This window comes from Anas acuta, chromosome 8 (assembly GCF_963932015.1).
Source record: "Anas acuta chromosome 8, bAnaAcu1.1, whole genome shotgun sequence".
NCBI classification, from domain to species: Eukaryota; Metazoa; Chordata; class Aves; order Anseriformes; family Anatidae; genus Anas; species Anas acuta.
In genome coordinates this window covers 11,686,783-11,704,487 of record NC_088986.1, presented here as the reverse complement: position 1 = coordinate 11,704,487, position 17,705 = coordinate 11,686,783, and the positions used below count along the sequence as shown (strand labels likewise).

Below are 17,705 nucleotides of genomic sequence, written 5' to 3'. Positions count from 1 at the left end.
CACTAGAAGTCCACATAAAACTTTCCTTTAGCAACACGACCCACACTGTAGACCCTTCAAGCAATAAACTCGCCAGACTTCCCTGATGGTAGATGCCTTCTGAATGCAGTTAGTGTACTGCAGAGGGAGAAAAAGCACAAGTTAATGCAGCCTCAGACCCCTTTAGATAAGTAGAGGCTTTCATCTGGCTAGAGAGATAGATGAAGGCAATGTATTTAACCCGGGAGAAGATAAGCTTCCCCTTGGAGACTGGACTCAGAGAAGAACAAGGAGTTTCCAAAAGGTAAATAGGATATTCAGAAGAGGTGGCTTAGAGGAAAGCAGATGGAAAGGACATGCCATTTTCAAGGAGTTCTTCAGAAAAGATAATCTGTAATGGTTCCCTGATCACTGGATCCCTAGTACTAGTTTGTTAGTTTACTAAATCCTCAAGTAGTTTTTCAAATCACTCTAATGTCCAGTTAAGTCTCATATACTCAGTAGAACATTTGAAAGAACAATATTTTTGGTTCCTCATGGAGAAGGGGTGGATATAAATGTATATAATTGCTTTGCCATGTTGTGCATTTGTGCTGTTACCAGTTGTTAACAGAACTCAATAGTTTTTGAATGCGTTATTTTAAGCTACCCTGCTGTCAGTGTGTAGATGCCTTGAGTTCTGCCTATATTTATGTAATTAAACTGCATTTAAGTTTCCTCTGCCAGGGGTGATTTCTGTGGTAACATGGTGTGAGCTTCTCTCCAGGACAGGCTTGTAATGTTCAGTAATGCAGGTTCCAATAAAACTCCAGTATAAACACACTGCTGAACCTTGACAACTAAATGCACAAGGCTTGAGAGCTGAAAATACATACAGGGTGGATATTTATGTCTCTTCCTCTTTTCTGTGACTGCCTGGGCAACCTCGCATGAATACGAAGTAATCTAGTTATGAATTTAATCAACGTTGTTAGTGGGCCCCAAGTTCCACATGACTGCATATTTTCACCGGCTGCTACTGTTTTCAAACAGCTCTTAATGACAATTCCAAGTTTAAACTATATTTTGGTAGCCTAACTCATACACATAGCTCCTCATATGCTTTGACATAAATCAGGATGAAATGGAGTATAGGTCCTATGTGTCCTGAATATTCCTTGTAAGAAATTGAAGGAAAACGAATACTTAGAAAACAAACATAAGTAAAGGTATTTGGAACATACAGCTTTCTACAATAAAAGGGAACTCGATATTGGTGCCACTACACTTTGCATGTGATTCATGTTCACGGTGGATCTTAAAATGGCATGCAAACATTTCTGCAAGACTCCATTGACATCTACAGGGAATGTTCATGTGTCATTTAGCCAGAACATTCACAGAGGAACTAATCAGTGAATTGGCACTACACTGAGACTGTACTTGGTTAGTTTAAAATAAAAGAGGTAAATATGTCTAAACAGTGGTTATGTCTCACCAGACTGAAGATAGAGGAGCTTACTCTGTGCATACAGGCTCCCAGCTTGAGTCTGCACAAGCCTGATCCACCTTGCCAAGCAGCCAGGGTCCCAACTGAATCTCAAGAGGAGGCCAGCCAAGCTCAGGAGAATGCATATGTCTTTCTAGACAGTAGTCAAATCTAACAAATTAAATAAGAGGTTTTAACCCGTGTGTTTGAAAATGAAATGTGATAAGGAAATTATGCTCTTCCTCAGCTGGTGTATTTAATGTACAGAGAAAATATCTGACAAATTGAAGATGATGGCATTTAAGATGGATCAGGTAAAAGCTCTTCCAACTGTAGCTAAAAAACTGCACACACACATACACACACAAAAATATTTGCACAGATGCCTTTTTTTTTTTTAAAAAGGCAATAATTTGTACCTGCTACTAACTCTGTTGATGTCTGTGTTTCAAGGATAACAATCTTATCTTTCAGGGAAGGAGGTTACAGTTTTTGCAAAAATCTACAAGGAGTCTACCCCCCTCCCTAAACAAGTCTCCCTCCTCTGAGTGCCTTAGATGGGCACACTGATAGAAGGCAGTCCCTCATTCTCTAAATAACTAGATTATAAAACTATAGGCATTACCAAGGGCAAAAAATCAAGCTTAATGGCCTGATGCAATGTGGCAATTCCTACATCATCCCTCCTAGTAGTTCATTTCCATACAAAATCCTTCAAATAGCTAGACAAGAATTCCACTCTCCCTCAGGTACCTCTGTCAAAAGAATTTGCATCACATACAACATTTATTACATCCTTCAGGCATCCCACATGACTTGTCTCATGCTGGCATTGGTTCAGACCCAGGTGCATACGGTATTCTGAGAAGCTATGAAGGAATCCCTTGACAAAGGGGCTTTAAGAGGTGGTCAAAGGCCACAACGTGGTTAGTTGGGACTGTGTAGAAGCCATAAGATGTTATGACTTAGTTCCTTAATTTTCAAGGCAAAAATTAAGACACAACAGACATACTGTATTAAGGAACAGTCTGGCACACCGGTAGGTAATTGATTGTTAATGTTTAGTATATTTGTAAAACGAGGCATAAGGAAACAATTAAGCCTCCATATTGCTTATAAGCTGTAGAACTGATCCTTGAAAATCTGCCATATCTTATTTGACAGAAAATAACAGGCACTTCCAGCCTGCCATCAAAGTTTATACGGACAAATAAAGGAGGCAATGTGGTTTTCTTCTGACAGTTTTTGTCACTTACATAGCATTTAAAATCGAAATGTGCACTCTCTACATGTTTTCATCATCAATTATCTTCTCTTCAATGAAACTGCAAGTTATAGACAGGAAACAATCCTATTCTTTTTACAAAAAAAAATGAGCAGAACAACAGCTGTTTACTTTGGAAAGTTCAATAACATCCAATCAACTTCTGTCCCTCTCCAAAAGAAAAGCTGTTTTTTAAAGAGCACCCTGAGCAGCACTTCTACCAAAATATTTGTTGTTAGTTAGCATTTTTTCTCAGTTGTTCGAAAATGTGCAAAAAAAATATTGGAAAAAATGTGGCTTTCTTTTAACTCTAGACAGTATACGGACTTTTTTTTTGGTTGCTCATTTCTGTTTTAAGCACAACTCTGGAATACCGAGATGTCTCTGATTAGAATTCTGAAATAAAAAAGCAAACCCCAGTCAAACTGTAAAGAAATGAAGAAAACCAGAGATGAAGCAGTTATCTTCCCTGTCAGCATGCTAAGCAAAGGATTCACCCTTGCTTTCCTGAAAATATTTTAGTGCAAGCAAGATGAGGTCTTTATGAACTGAGAAGTAAAGAAGGAACATGCTCCACCTACCAAGCTCTGGAAATACCATGAAAGGGCTTCATACAGCAGCAGTACAGAATGTAATCCCATTTTCTTTGCAATATCTTCTCTATTCAGGCTCCATATTAGCTGTTACTTCCTTTTCGGGAAGTTTTATGAAGTCTTGTGTCTTTTTCTACTTGTTGGGGCTGAAATCTATTAACACACAACCACCTTGGGGACATTTCATCATCATAGCATGTATTCTATATACATACATGGAACATCTATCTTATGTCACCTCTTAAATGTCCTGGAATTACTATTTTTCCCCTTCAAACATTCCATCATAGCACACCACAGCTCTAGTTGATGAATGACAAAAAAATATATTATAGTACGTTGGTAGGTTTTCTTCTGTTCCAAAAAGTTGTCTACGCTGTAGTCCGGCCAGTGTGCCTCGCATGATGTATCTGCCACTAGCCATGACTTCCCTGGGGGGTACCCTATCATCACTTCATTGGGCTGGTATGTGTCTAACGTGGGTTAGAGTCATTTGGCTCCATTCAGCACTAGCTTCATCATAATGCTTCCTGATGGCTTCTGAACAGACTGCAAGTACAGCTGGTGCCCCAAGATGAACTGACAAACTCATTCTACAGCAGAGAACAGACAGCAGCTCCTTTTCAACTCGAGCTTATCTCCCTTCTCTGCCCATCAAAGCACTGCAAGCTCTACTGAGCCGGCTTTGCCTCACTGCATCCTTACTAGGCGTCATTACCTCTATTATCACACTTTCACCTTCCACAATAAGACTAAAGGTGCTAGGATGGTACTGGCCTTGCAACTTCCCCTGCTCTTTCAGGTATCCTTTTGACCATGCTAATTCTCTTAACGTTCACAATAGCCTGTAAGTGCATCATATATGGATATATGGAAACATACTCAGTAACTGTTCTAAATCAAGGTACTGCCTTTATGCATCCTCGAGCTGTCTGCATTCCTCATGATTCAGTTTCTTCAATTCTAGACTCCTTCAGATGCCACATTCTCCACACCTTCAGTTTTTCTCAGATTAGCTTGATATTCTGTTCTGTACTTGGAGTTGTTACAACCTGGCAACATGTTGAATTCTCCCTTCTTTCAGGTCTCACGCTGCTGGTTTTTGTTTGTTTGTTTGTTTGAGGAATGCTTCCCAAAGCCCACAGCAAAGTATGTCAGGGAGGTTGATGCTTCTTTTCTGCGTTATTTCTTAACCCCCAAACTTACCACCGTAAGTATGATCTGTGCCTTATAGAAATATTGAATAAGCATTACTTTTATGACTTTTTGCCCAATGCTTTTGATGTGTTATATTTTTTGAGGCCCTGTAAGACATTCCTAGGACAAATGTCAAAATATGATTATCATTTATTTTGACAATATTTTTATTAAAATAGATGATAGGTCAGAGACAATATTTTTGACCTTGCACTTTTTTGAGATTTGAGAGTGCACAATACTACACAGCAATCTGTCAAAATAATATTCGACCTATAACATGAAATCGAAATTGTTTGTACACTGAGTAATTTTTATCCTTTGTTTTAAAAACTAAGGCCATGCATAATATTTGTCCAGAAGTGTAGCTGACAATGATAGCTATGGCTTATGAAAGCAGCAAAGAGATGCTATTTTGTGGAAATTTGTCATTTTGATGTGACTGAATCATGTTTTGTTTTCAGTGCGAACTTTATGCTAAAAAGTTTTTTCTGCCACAAGTAAAATGGTTTAGATTACTTCAAGATCACTGTCACCTGGTTAGAAGATGCAGTTAAAAAAAAAAAAAAACTGTTTCAAACTGCACCTTATTATTAATTTTTTTTCTGCTAACATCCCTTTGCCTAATGCAGAATACATTGAATTTCTGGTAATTAGATATTAGCTCATTGACACATTTATTTTTTTTTAATTTATCTTTTATTGCAAAAGTACTTGTTTTCAGGGTGCCCCAATAATCCAGCACAAACATGAAGGGAACTTGCCTACAATGTTTTTACAGAACAAGTTAGGGACCAAGATGATCACTACATATGACTTCCAAGATGCATTTTAAAATTTAAAAGCTATTTTTAAACCAAGTTATTCTCATATTAATCCACATAAATGATTTTCATTTAATATAAGACCATCCAGTCTTCATCTGGAGATATTAAAAGATGTTTTTGTTGCCTCTCCTTTGCAAAAAATTAGCTGTTACAGTATTAAGTTTTACCTACACTGATTGTCTAGCTTCATCTGCAAAATACATTAAATCCTCTCTAAGCTGATATTCGATAGCATGGAATCACAGAACTTTCCATAAGCAAAGCACGATCCAGAATCACTGAAGACCTAGACTAGGTTCTAGCTCCCAGCTGAAAGGCTGGGCAAATGACCCTATAAATCTCAAGGTGTTCATAATATTTTGAAAAAAGGAGAAAAAAAAAATGCTGTATATCTACAGAAAATTGATACAGTTCAGTGGCTTAGGAAAAGTATATGGAAGATGTGATTCATGCGCGTATCAACCTGCATGCCTATTTCTTTATTGTAAATAAGAAGAGGAAAACCCCATAAAGTGCCAGATTTCATATGGTTAGGAAAAAAAACACATACACACACAAAAAAAATAATTCAAATTTCTACTGGAGGCATTTATTATCATAGTTCTATATTCTTGCAAAAAGATTATAGCAACAATTCAGTAAAAACACACATTGAGGTTACATTTGGAATATTTTGAGCTTAACTCAGTTGCCAATAGGTTGTTGGTACTATTAAGGTGTTCTAGGTGCCTACCTGACCTTCAGGTGCCATTCCAAAGGCTTCTCAGAGGTTCTTTGTCACATCTGATAGCCTCCTGCATTGACACCATTTATTTATTTATTTATTTATTTTAAGTTTAGGTAGCAGAATATTCAATAATTATAAGTGGAGTTTACCATTGGACTTGTTATCAACTTATTTTGCTTGTACAACCAGATTTCATAAGTTAGTAAAAATTCTTTTCAGAATCCTTATAATTTGTAAGAGAAATAAGCACAAAATAATTACACAGGAAATAGCGAGATAGAGATTTTACACATCTAAATGCAATCTCTAGTAATTCAGGTCTTTTCTCATGCTAATAATTCAATTGCTGAGATTTAGCAGCAGAAGACAATTGCATGTCACCAAGTGGTATAATACAAAATGAGAAACTTTTAATATCTGTGAGAAAAAATGATGTTATTAGCATTCATAGCAGAGCCTTTAATGTACCGTATTTCCATTACTTAAGAGTAGCATTTGTTTGATCTATTCAGAGCAATTCTGGATAGGGGAGTCTAATTCATGGACTCAATAACGTTATAGCATCTGAGACCAAGAGGAATATTGCTCCCTTTGCTGCTCACCACAGAACTTCTGGGTACAGGCTGCAAGGACATACTCATGTTTAATTATTATGAAAATGTCACATAAAAATGAGAAGGGAGTTAAATCACTGTACAAAGATTTAAACTGGAAGCCAGTCGGGTTTTAATAACACTCTGCATGTGAATTATGTTTCCAATAACACATAAATGTATTATGAAACTTTAGGCAACATAAAGCAGTTTCCTACGGCTTAACGTATTTGAAAAGAGAATGGCTGTACTTGTGGTAACAGAAATACCAATTATGAATCAAACACATAGTTTAATTCACTTTGTTATAGCTGTGGTTGTTAAGGTGTGTTTAAATACTTTCTCCTCAGTTTGTGAAAGTGGGGAGACGATGTTCATTCCCTCATATTTATGAGCGTATAATAAACCCCAGCTATTCACCATAGTGCCACACACCCTCTCAGCTTGTCTCTTGTTTTGACAGTGCTCCAGAGGCCTTGCACCGCACCCCTGCCACCCACCACGCAGAGATGTCCATCCCTTCCATCTTAGGCCCTTTCCCCTTTGCCACAACACAGCCCCTCCAGACTTACCCAGTGTATTCAAGGGTGCAGATGGTACAAGCAGATACAGGACAGGGCAGAGATGCAGTTTCAAAGGAAATCAACACACTTGGTGCTTGGTGTGGGGGTGTCTCTGCAGGGGCCTCTGTGAGGGGAGGCCAGGGCTGCGTGGGGCCTGACAGGACAGAGTCGAGCCAACTCCACAGCAGGCCCGCGGCAGCCCAGTCCTGACGCTGGTGGTTCCCCTGTGATAATTTTTTGAAGAAAGGGCAAAACGTCTCATGGCAGTGAGACGTGAGGGAAAAAAGTGTGAGAAACAGCTCTGTAGACAGCAAGGCCAGAGGAGGAGGACGGGGAAGAGGTGCTCCCCGCGCTGCAGCTGGGGCTCCCTCCAGGCCTGTGAGGGGATCACAGCCCAGCGGCTGGTCCTGAGGGGGAGCAGCCTGCAGGGACAGCCCCTGGTGCAGCAGCAGAGAGGAGCTGCTAGGGACCCACCCCAGCTCCTGTTCCCTCTCTTCCTGTATCACAGGGGACAGTAGGGAAGAGGAGGTAGTAGCAAAGGAGGGAAATTGTCTGAAAAAAAAAAAATAAAATATGTGGCAGCAAAGTATTTTTCTGTTTATTTTTTGTCTGTTTCTCACTATCCAAATAGATTTTAACTGGTAACAAATTACATTTATTTTCCTCAACTTGAGTCTGTTTCGCCTCTGAAGGTACTTGGCAAACAGTTTAATTGTTAGAAGATTTTTACTTCATAGAGATGGGTGCTTTATTCTATTAAAAAAGCCTCATCACAGTCCTGACTGCAGTGGAGCCATGACAGAGGCTGACAGCTCGTATTTGTCCTAACTGCCCCTTTCAGGACTTAAATAGCAGTCTTCAACTGCAGCCTACACCTGCTTTAGCTGGAAGTGAGTGAGAACATCCAAAATTTAGAGACAAACCCCTTTCAGCCTCAGGTCAACTGCCAAGCCATCATAACTCACTTCTATTCTGTTTCCAATGCTTCACCTCCAAAAGGGCAACCCTAATATTTCACATACATTTAATATTAACATGAAAGTTATTATCCATTCCAGCTTTTAGTTCTGTTTTTTTTATCTCTAAACTCAAATCAGCACCAAAACAAAACAAACAAACAAAAAAACATACAACTGGTAATGTCAGTCCTTAACCCATGAGAGCTGCAGTTAAGTCAGCTGCTTCAAGAAGATCACAATAGTTTATTCGCATTGTGCATAACCACTTATCTTAAACTCTAAGTTATCTTGTTATTACAGAACTTTAATGCAAATTAAAATCATTTAAAATCTCTCAGCTCATTACTATTTTCATCTGTCAATAAATTGCTGAATTGTGTATGAGAGGAAAGGGCTGGTATATCCTTTGTAACAATCTAACCCATGAGTAAACATCATTTTAACGGACATTGTTATTTCACATTATTCCTGCATATTAAACATTTAAAAATATACAAGTTACTTACGCTATAAGCAATATGCTGAAATACAAAGGGCAAATCATCCCCTTAATTAAGGCTTTAAAAAGACAGTATATTAGTTCTGTTCAGCCCTCTTTTTGCTGAAATAAGTGGTTACAGTTCACTTCCAGGTCCTTGGCCATTTCCCTATTATACATTCAACTTCTACCTCACTAGCTGTACATTATTTCTAACAAACACCCTCCCCTTGAAAGAGCTTCATGTGTTTAAACAAACAGGAGTCCCATCAGCACCTCTCTCTGCTCACTCCCATCTTGCTCTAGGTGTAATGGATCTTCCCAATTCCTGTAGTTCCGTGATTATGGGTAGAAAATGTAGGACTTGCTCCTAACTTTAACAGTGCCATCTCATCTTAGAAGGATTAAAAACATAAAATCATGTGTTACTGCACACAGCAGGCTAACAAAACGAATGTGTATCAGCATAATAGAATGCACAATTTTTTACAGTTTTGTTTGTGGATGAAGTTGTGCGAAGCCTACTAGTGTTAAACATTTGAAACGCAAAAACATCCCAACACAGAATATGAAGCAATAGTCTGGCTCCTGGCAGCTCGACACTTGCAGGAGAATCACATGTATTCCAGAGACTTTGCACTGCAGTTTCAAAGGAACTGTCTGCAGCTCTAGTGAACAGATCCAGTTCATTCAGGCAAAGTGGACACACACGTCCTATCTCCCAGCTGTGGTACACTTGAAAAATACAAGTTTCGCAGTCCATATACGTGCAGGATAAAAATGCAGCTAGGCAGACAGGATAGAACCATAGGAAGGTCCCTCAGCAACATCCTCATTCAATCATTTTGCTTGCTAGAGTCACACTGGAGACACACAAGTGCTTGGGACTGTGGACCCAAAAAGGGACTGCAGAGGACTTCTAAATTTCAGAGGCACAAGTCAGGGACACTTCTATACATCCAGAGTCAGATAAATGAAACAAACAGTAAAAAAAAAATCTTCTGACTTCGTCTACATTATCTAATATACTCAACAGCAAGATCACTGCAACTCAACCATTTGTGTTGATGCCTCACAGAGGCCAGAAGCGCATTCTTAGCTGCTTTTCCAGTTCTCTTTCTCATCAGCATCCAAACGGGTGTGTAGTGAATCCTGAGGAGGAAAAAAAAATATGAGATATTCCTTGTTTACCACTTCCTCTTGTTCCCCTTCACTCCATACTCCAGCAGGAGGATCAAAGAATCCCACCCACCCCCCTTTTCCACCCATGTGGCCAGGAAGCATTATATAACCCCAACACTGCAGGAGGTTTTGCTGCTGCGAGCTGTCCTACTACATCCCCCCTTCCCTGCAGTTTCATTTCTCCTGCCATTAGAAGTTTTAGTTTGAATGATTTTGCTTAAGAAGTAAAATAAAGCATCACAGCCCAGACACATACCATCCTGATTACACAAGGCACTCTTTGCTGGCACAGGATTTTTCTTTACCTGGGTTAGAAGATGATGACGTCTCAGTTGTCTATAAAACTGCAACACAGAAGGATCAGCTCTCACAACTTTTGGGTCAAAATCCAGAACACGGAGACCTGCAAGGCTACGGGCTCGGGAAAGGGCTACGTAAGCCTGCCCACTTTCAAAGACACGAGACAGGGAGATTTCCACACAATCTAGAGACATGCCCTACCAAAGACAGAGAGAAATCCGTTATACAACACACACAAAGACCACCACATTGCATCAATACTAACCTATCCTGTGAGTTTGTCAAAGGCTGTACCATCCTCAGCGTACAAGCCTGATGAGAAAGGAGGTCCCTTGTTTGACTGTATATTTAACTGATTAAAGGACGGGAAACAGTAAAAAGGACAGCTTTCTAATGTCAGTAAATTGCTATCAGACAGTAGGATCCACTAACTCTTACAACCCCGTTATTGTGTGAAATTCTACAAATCCTATGAACCCAACACAGCAGGGAGAGAAGTCCCAGTTTCCACTCCGAGTAATTAACTGGGGGAGCCATCTTTCTCAAGCAGTCCATCTGAGAGAGGGTTTGGGTTAGTCCTGGCACACCTTGCCTGCATCAAGAGAAATCCCAGGAGACAGCAGAATTTACAACATGGCTTGGAAACAAGCTCATAAACTCCTCTCAATAAGAGATCTATCAGACTGTATGAAGTATTCCAGAGAGGTAGTAACTGTGAGAGTTACATTAAAAAAAAAAAAAAGACATGCATCAAATGGACAGTTTAGCCCAAATAGCACAGCTGTGACTACTGCAGCTTCCTCAGGTACACAAAGCAAACCTCAGGGTCATGAATGCTGATAACTAATAAGGATACACAATCCTGACCAGCCCACAACAGTTAAGTACTGATGATTTACAGTCCAACACCAAGTGTGTGGACAGCAGCACCATTATGGAAACTCTAGGATCAAGGACAGGCTAGCAATACTACTGACTACCAAACTAAGCTTATAGACAAGTATCACGAACAGAAGAGATGCTGCCTTCCCTGCAACTGGAGACATATATATCCCAGAGCTTCCCCACATGGGCCTTTCATTTTTCCTTCCCATTTTACCAGCAACACAAGCTCACCCAGGAGAGAAGGCATATAACAGTATACAAGCCTATAGAGAGTTGTATAAGAACACTCACCTGACTCTTGTGAATGGAAATGGCCCATGCAAGTTTTAGGGGCAACTGCTGGCGACTCAGATGAACTCCAGATGGTCCTTTGAAGACCCACCTCTCTATTTTGATGATTTGTGTGACCCCGCAGAGAAACCTCACCTTGGGCAGCCCTGTAGGAATAGGAAAAAAAATAGGAAAAAAAAAAAAAAAGGGACACTCAACAGCAGGAAGCCAGCAGCCTTAAGAGTTTTGTTTTTTTATTTGTTTTTGGTTTTTTTTTTTTTTTTTTTTTTACCTCTATCTCATAGCAGTCTTTCATGAGTTTTAGGGCTACATTAGAAAATGTCATACAAAAAAAAAAAAAGCCCACACATGTTAAGTAGGATGTCCTGAAATTAAATTTAGGGCTTACCTAAGCAAGAGAATTAAAAGTCAGATAATTTATCAGTTGAGATGCAGAGAAATACATGTTGCAGGTAACAGAACATTATTCTGATGAAAATGAAAACAACCAAGACTCGTTTCAACAGCACAGAAAGAAATACAAAAGGAGCAAATGTATCCAGAGAATAAAGAGAAGCAAACATGGGAGGCCTTACAGATTAGGCTGCAGCTGATGCAGCAGATGACATGATAGCCCATGAGAACCACAAACCTCTTGCTGCAGAGATCTCTTCCCTGCTTTCCCTCAGATTATTCTTATACAATAAAGAAAATTAACAAGTCATCTGTAGACCATTATTTTATTTTTTAAGAAAAAAATTTACTTTACCCTTCTGATCGCTTTCAAATCCCACAACTACTCCTCGTGCTCCATTCACCAGCCCTTGAGACACATCCAGATTCTTAGCTAGCATCACCTACAGGAGAAAAAAAATCCCTTTTTAGCCTTGTTTAGCCACCTCCAGCTAAGCTTCTAGCCTGAAAGCATAAACATGGCTATTGAAGAATAGAGCATAATCTCTGATTAAACTGAATTTATTGCAGTCTTCCCTTCCTAGGATTCCCAGCTATCTCATTCTGCAGCACTGAACACTTTTCCCTTGAGCTGCTTCTGTCCACAGCTGCAATGTCAGATCCAGGGAACAGATTTCCTCCTCCCAAACAACAACAAGCTTAGACACGTATTGTTTCTGGGAACAGCTGAGGAACACTTTCCAAAGGCCCCCAGTGGCGCTGCTTTAATGCAACCCAGTCTGCTTTGACAGCCCCAGCACACAACAAAGAGCCCTCCAAAGAGCCTTCACATTTGGCAATCTGTGTCTTGCTCTTACAGGTCTGGAAGGCTGCTATATCTGAAGCTGAGACTGCAGGCAAGGACTGCCTATACCCTCTGCTTCCTGGAAGCTTCTGTGCCTGATGGGAAATGTGTGTCAAAGTCCTAGTGCTCACCACTGTCCATGGGACAGGGATCTGAGCTCAAATCAACTTTCTGTTTGGATTCCAAGCAGAAAGGATACAAAGATTGGGCTAGTCTTCTGTTGGTATGGTTTTTCCATACATAATCTACATTGTATACATTAATCTACTGCATATATTTATCTGCTGTTTAGTTTTCTTACACCACGTGATCTGCCAGACTTTCCCAAACAAGCATACGTACACACACTCACCTGAGCTCCAACCTTTAACGCAATTTTACTACCCACAGGACACTGAGCATCAATTAACTTCACGAGCATTGGGTCACTGTCCAAAGCCTCAAAAGTGTGCACTTCTCCTGTTAAGGAAAGAAAGAAGTCACAAATTACAGCCACTGGACATAAGCTATGTGGTGTTTGCAGGAGGCTCGGCTTTTATTTCTTACAGCGATTCCTCTTTTAATATCCATCCTCCCCTGCTGGTCTGACACTTTCACACAAGCTCTGTTACACACCCAACAGTGAAAAGCTCATTGGTACCTCTCCTCCCAGCACACCTCCCAGAGCACGAGAAAGCTCAGGAATTGAAGACCAGCAATTAAACTGGAATTGATCAGTTGCTATTTTGAGCATAGGACCAGTTTCACTTGCTGCCAACACCAGATCTCTAAAGAGGACTAAGGAGGAATCCTTGGGCCTGACAAAGAGGCAAAAATTAAATAGCCTGATAACTCAAGCAGCACTGGTTAGACCATGGCCTGAGATGCTACAGAAGGAAGAAGCAGAGGTGTGGAGACGCTAGTGACCCACCCTATCCCATTGCAAGCAATGGGTTCACTGTCTGTTGCACACTAAGAAGTAACAAGGTGGATTTAAAAGAAATTTGTGAAATTTCTCTCCAGGCAGCTCAACTCCTACACGCACATCTCAGACTAGCACTGCTGTGCGTGACAGAACACCGATTCCTCCTGTTACTGCAATATCCCCATTGCATCCCCTTAGAGCTCAACCCTGAAGCCAGCAGCTTCCTGCACAAAGCTCACCTGATAGCTGTTGCAAGCGTTTCTTATTAGTTAGTTCTACATCATCTTTGTGAGTGCAGAGCCGTGTAGCCAGGATCCCATCACGCTCAGACCTGTTAGTAGCTGTCTGCATCAGCAGACTGGTAACCTCCTCTGTGCACCTGGGGATCCAAAAAAAGGTGATCAGGAACACATCTTGAGCAACAGCAACTCCCACATAACTACATCAGGCTTTGCAAGCCCAAGCTTCTAGCAAGAAGGGTGGAAAGAGGTAACTACACAAAGTTGGAGAGCCACACAAGTGTGTGCCCCAGTCCGTTCCCAGCCAGTGGCAGCTTGATACCTATTGCATTCCCTAGCAAAAGTTGCAAAGAGGAACCCTAGAAATGGTCCTTCCTTACCATAGCAGCATACAGTAAACTGCCTTACTTTAAATAACGCATTCATAGCTATTGCCCCCAGCCACACACCCCTGAGAGAACATGAGGAAGAGGTGACAAATGGCTCTTCCCTCTGCTCCATTGGCAGGGAACAGAAAGAGCTGAGTTTCTCCTCACCTGCCTAAACGGACTGCACTCAGGAGTGAGATAAACGTCTTATCGGTCTGTCTCCGCACTTCAGTGAGCTCCATGTTTATGTGGATGCATTTCCTCCAGCTTTTTGCCTGGCAAATCATTTTCTTGTTAAGAAAGGAAGGACAAAGTATGAGGGTGAGCTTACAGACAGCTTTCTACCTGGAAGCAGAACTTGATTTCTTCATTAGCCTTGCACACTGGGGGTAGCTGCAAGAAGTCCCCACAGATGATCAGCTGAATTCCTCCAAAAGGCTCATCCCGTTTCCTCACTGCTCTGAAAGGAAAGAAAGAGAAGTTCTGAACGCCTTCCAGGACATGACCATAGTCAAGTCTTAAAAGTTTCTTCTCTGAAATTACTTCTCTGTCAGTATGTTCAAACAACCACATTAAAATATGGTTATCCTTGGCCGTGTCAGAAAAGTTGAAATAATTAAGCAATGTTATTGCAGTACATTCATTTTTCTCTGCCTATCCACCCAAAATGTCATTGCCAGTCTTGCTTCTTCAGTAGCTGTTATACTACAGCTGCCTCCTGCTCCTCAGTGTTCAGTATCAAGATGAGTTTATTGGTTCACAGTAAAGCTCCTGCACTGTGACATGGAGTCAGAAAGTTCTGGGTCCCTAAGCTGAAATCCAGTTTGGACTTGGGATAAACACAGCAAGCTCGGTCCAGGAAACAAGAAATAACTCCTAGGAGCAGAATAAATAGACAGCTGTGTTCTAGACTCAGCTCTCTATAGACAGCATATCTCTCTGGAGATGGAAACTGCAACCAGAACAGCCACAGCTGGGAAGATGTGGACACAATCAAAACTTATCTCAAGCTAAAGGTCTGTCCTAATGCTGGTTATGATATCAGGCTTTCCTTTCATAAAAGGAGCAACCAGAAAGTGTAGGAAAACTCACTTTTGTTAGTTGTTTGGCCTGACAATCACTCACCTTGCTACCGCCTCAAGCTTGTCAAAGAAGTTGCCATCCACCATTGAGATCTCATCAATAATTAAGTGCTGGCAGGCCAGCCAGTGCTGGCGCACGCCAGGTCTCTCTGCCAGCTGGATGCACTGCTCTAGCGGTGCCTTCCCGGAGCCGATCCCTGGCAGGGGAGAAGAAAGCAAGCTTGGGGAAGCTCTGAACTCCCTGGGAAGGGAGCGGGAGCCCTCAGCTCCTTGCTGCTTGGCCGACCATTACCTGCAAAGGCGTGCAGCGTCGTGCCGCCGATGTGGCAAGCTGCCACCCCGGTGCTGGCCGTGGCATAGGTGCTGTTGGGAGGGAGGGAACCCACGATCTTCTTCAGCAGGAACGACTTCCCGGTCCCTATGCAGAGCAAACCCCTTTCACCCCCTGCTCCCCCCGAGGGCTGCGCTGGCTCCCGGAGCAGGGCCGGCACCGCAGGGGTGCGGGAAGCGGCGGCAGCAGCGGCTCGGGGCCGAGGCTGCCCCCGGGGACGGCCCCCCCCCATCGCTCACCCGCGCAGCCGGTGAAGAAGACGCCCTGCCCGCTGCGCACCGCGCCCAGCACCGCCTCCTGCTCCGCCGACAGCCTCGCCGGGGGCCGCCGCTGCGCTCGGGGCACCTGCGGGACGGCAGCACCGTGTGAAGGCGGCGGCGGCTCACCGGGACCGCCCCGTCCCACCCCACCCCATCCCACCCCGGGGCCTCACCTCCGCCGGGCGCTGCCCCGGCTCCTCAGCGGCACCCCCCCGGGGGCTGCGCAGCGCGTCCCGCTCCCGCAGCGGGCTGATGATGGCGAAGGCGGGCGGCGGGCGGGCCAGCAGGCGGGGGCAGCGCGGGGCGCCCCGGGGCCCGGCGGCCAGCTTGTGCCGCAGCAGGCGCAGGAAGCGGCGCAGGGCGTCGGGCGGGCAGTCGGACAGCAGCAGCTGGGCGCCGCCCGGGCCGAGCCGCACCGCCGCCCGCCCCTCGCCGGCGAAGCGGGTGAAGAGCCGCACGGCGTCGCCGCTCAGCGGGAAGCTCAGCGCCGTGCCGGTGCCGGTACCGCCGAGCACCCGCAGCACCGGCTGCCGCAGCTCGTTGCGGCCCAGCAGCACCAGCGCGCCCCGCACCACGCGGCGCCGCGGGGCCGCCCCGCCCGGCAGCGGCTCCTCCACGGCCACGGTGCCCCGCAGCTCCGCCGCCGCCATCTCGCCACTACCGACCCCGTTCAAACCGGCCGCGTGGCGCCGCCGCCAATCAGCGCCGGGGGCTTTAACTCGGCGGCCAATAGGAGGCGGGCGGGGGGCGGCCCCGCGTTGCGTCACGCGTTGCTAGGCGGCGGGACGCCGCGCGGAGCCAGAGCCATGGCGGCCCGCGGCGGGGCGAGGGAGCCGCCGGACGCGGTGCAGCTGGACCGGCTGCTGGGAGAGCGCGTGCGCAAGGAGCTGCGGGGCCTGCGGCTGCTCACCCAGTACGGCCTCAACCCGCTCCGACGCGGTGAGGCGGCCGGGCCCATAAATGGAACATCTGCAGGGATAGATACCGGGTTGTGATGCTAAACGCGCATTAAAGCCATTCATTTCTTTTTCTTTTCGTTAATTTCTTAATTTCTTTTTCAGTTCACACGGTCACCAAGAAGCCTATGTCGTGGCACGACAACATAGAAGAGCCTGCAGATGGTAAGGAAGCTCTGACAACCACCTGCCTCCCACCCTGGCTGCCTTGCTGGTGTTTGGATGGGGTTGAGACATCCCCCTCTGGCGTACAGCCCCACGCCTGATTTGTATTTTGTTAGGTTTTAAACATACTACCTCCCTTTCCTTTGTATTTGTGTCTCTTAAACCAACAGAAAAGTTTCTGAATGTTATTCACCATGCTGCCCTGGAGCCAACAAAGAAATATTCAGAGCCACAAACTGAAAGCCAGGAAATAGGCTGGAACACAACTCCTTTGGTGAGTAGAGTGCTTAAGGATTCAGCTCTTTGCATAAGTGGTGGGAAGTGAGTTTATTTAGCCAGGATTCCTGGTACTGTTTCAAAAACAAAATTCTCCTTTTTCACCAGGTTCTACTGTACTGAAATAGTGAACAGTATATACTAAGTGGTACTTTACTCATTAGCATTTTTTAGCATATCACTCTTCTCAGGAGGGACTACTACTCATTCCAGAAAGGCACATGACTCTTCAGCCTATAATTGTTTTCCAGATTGACATAGACCGCACTGATCGCAGACTCTACTTCCCACGACGGAAAACAGAGATCACTAAACTAGGCAGCTGCCGTGTGGCACCTTGAAGGAGCAGAATGAGAAGTTGCAGCAGGAGAATGGCAAAGTCACACAACATAGACTGAGGCAGTTAATGACGTATAATGTATTAGACTCTGTTTGTTATTAAGTGAATGTGGTAGATTTCTGGCACCAGAAGACTGCAAGAAAATGGAGGAGAGAATCCATCTGTCCAGATTTGCAGCCTAACAATAGTTATAGAAATAAATCTATTAATAAGACTTCTGCATTTGTCTTGCTGCTGTTTC

At 43.6% G+C, this 17,705-nt stretch overlaps 2 protein-coding genes across 2 annotated transcripts; one reads left to right on the top strand and one right to left on the bottom strand.

Annotated features, from left to right (window-relative positions):
• Positions 1-7,785: 7,785 nt before the first annotated feature.
• Positions 7,786-16,442, bottom strand: PIF1 (PIF1 5'-to-3' DNA helicase). Its single transcript, XM_068690261.1, has 12 exons — positions 15,901-16,442; positions 15,707-15,812; positions 15,429-15,554; positions 15,180-15,333; positions 14,400-14,514; positions 14,223-14,329; positions 13,687-13,826; positions 12,896-13,002; positions 12,055-12,142; positions 11,307-11,452; positions 10,136-10,327; positions 7,786-9,800 (listed from the first exon to the last, which is right to left on the bottom strand). The coding sequence occupies exons 1-12, from the start codon at positions 16,375-16,377 to the stop codon at positions 9,744-9,746; spliced, it is 1,815 nt and encodes a 604-aa protein (XP_068546362.1). The 5' UTR covers positions 16,378-16,442; the 3' UTR covers positions 7,786-9,743.
• Positions 16,443-16,494: 52 nt separating this feature from the next.
• CFAP144 (cilia and flagella associated protein 144) lies at positions 16,495-17,678 on the top strand. Its single transcript, XM_068690263.1, has 4 exons — positions 16,495-16,666; positions 16,789-16,848; positions 17,019-17,122; positions 17,376-17,678. The coding sequence occupies exons 1-4, from the start codon at positions 16,534-16,536 to the stop codon at positions 17,463-17,465; spliced, it is 387 nt and encodes a 128-aa protein (XP_068546364.1). The 5' UTR covers positions 16,495-16,533; the 3' UTR covers positions 17,466-17,678.
• Positions 17,679-17,705: the final 27 nt, after the last annotated feature.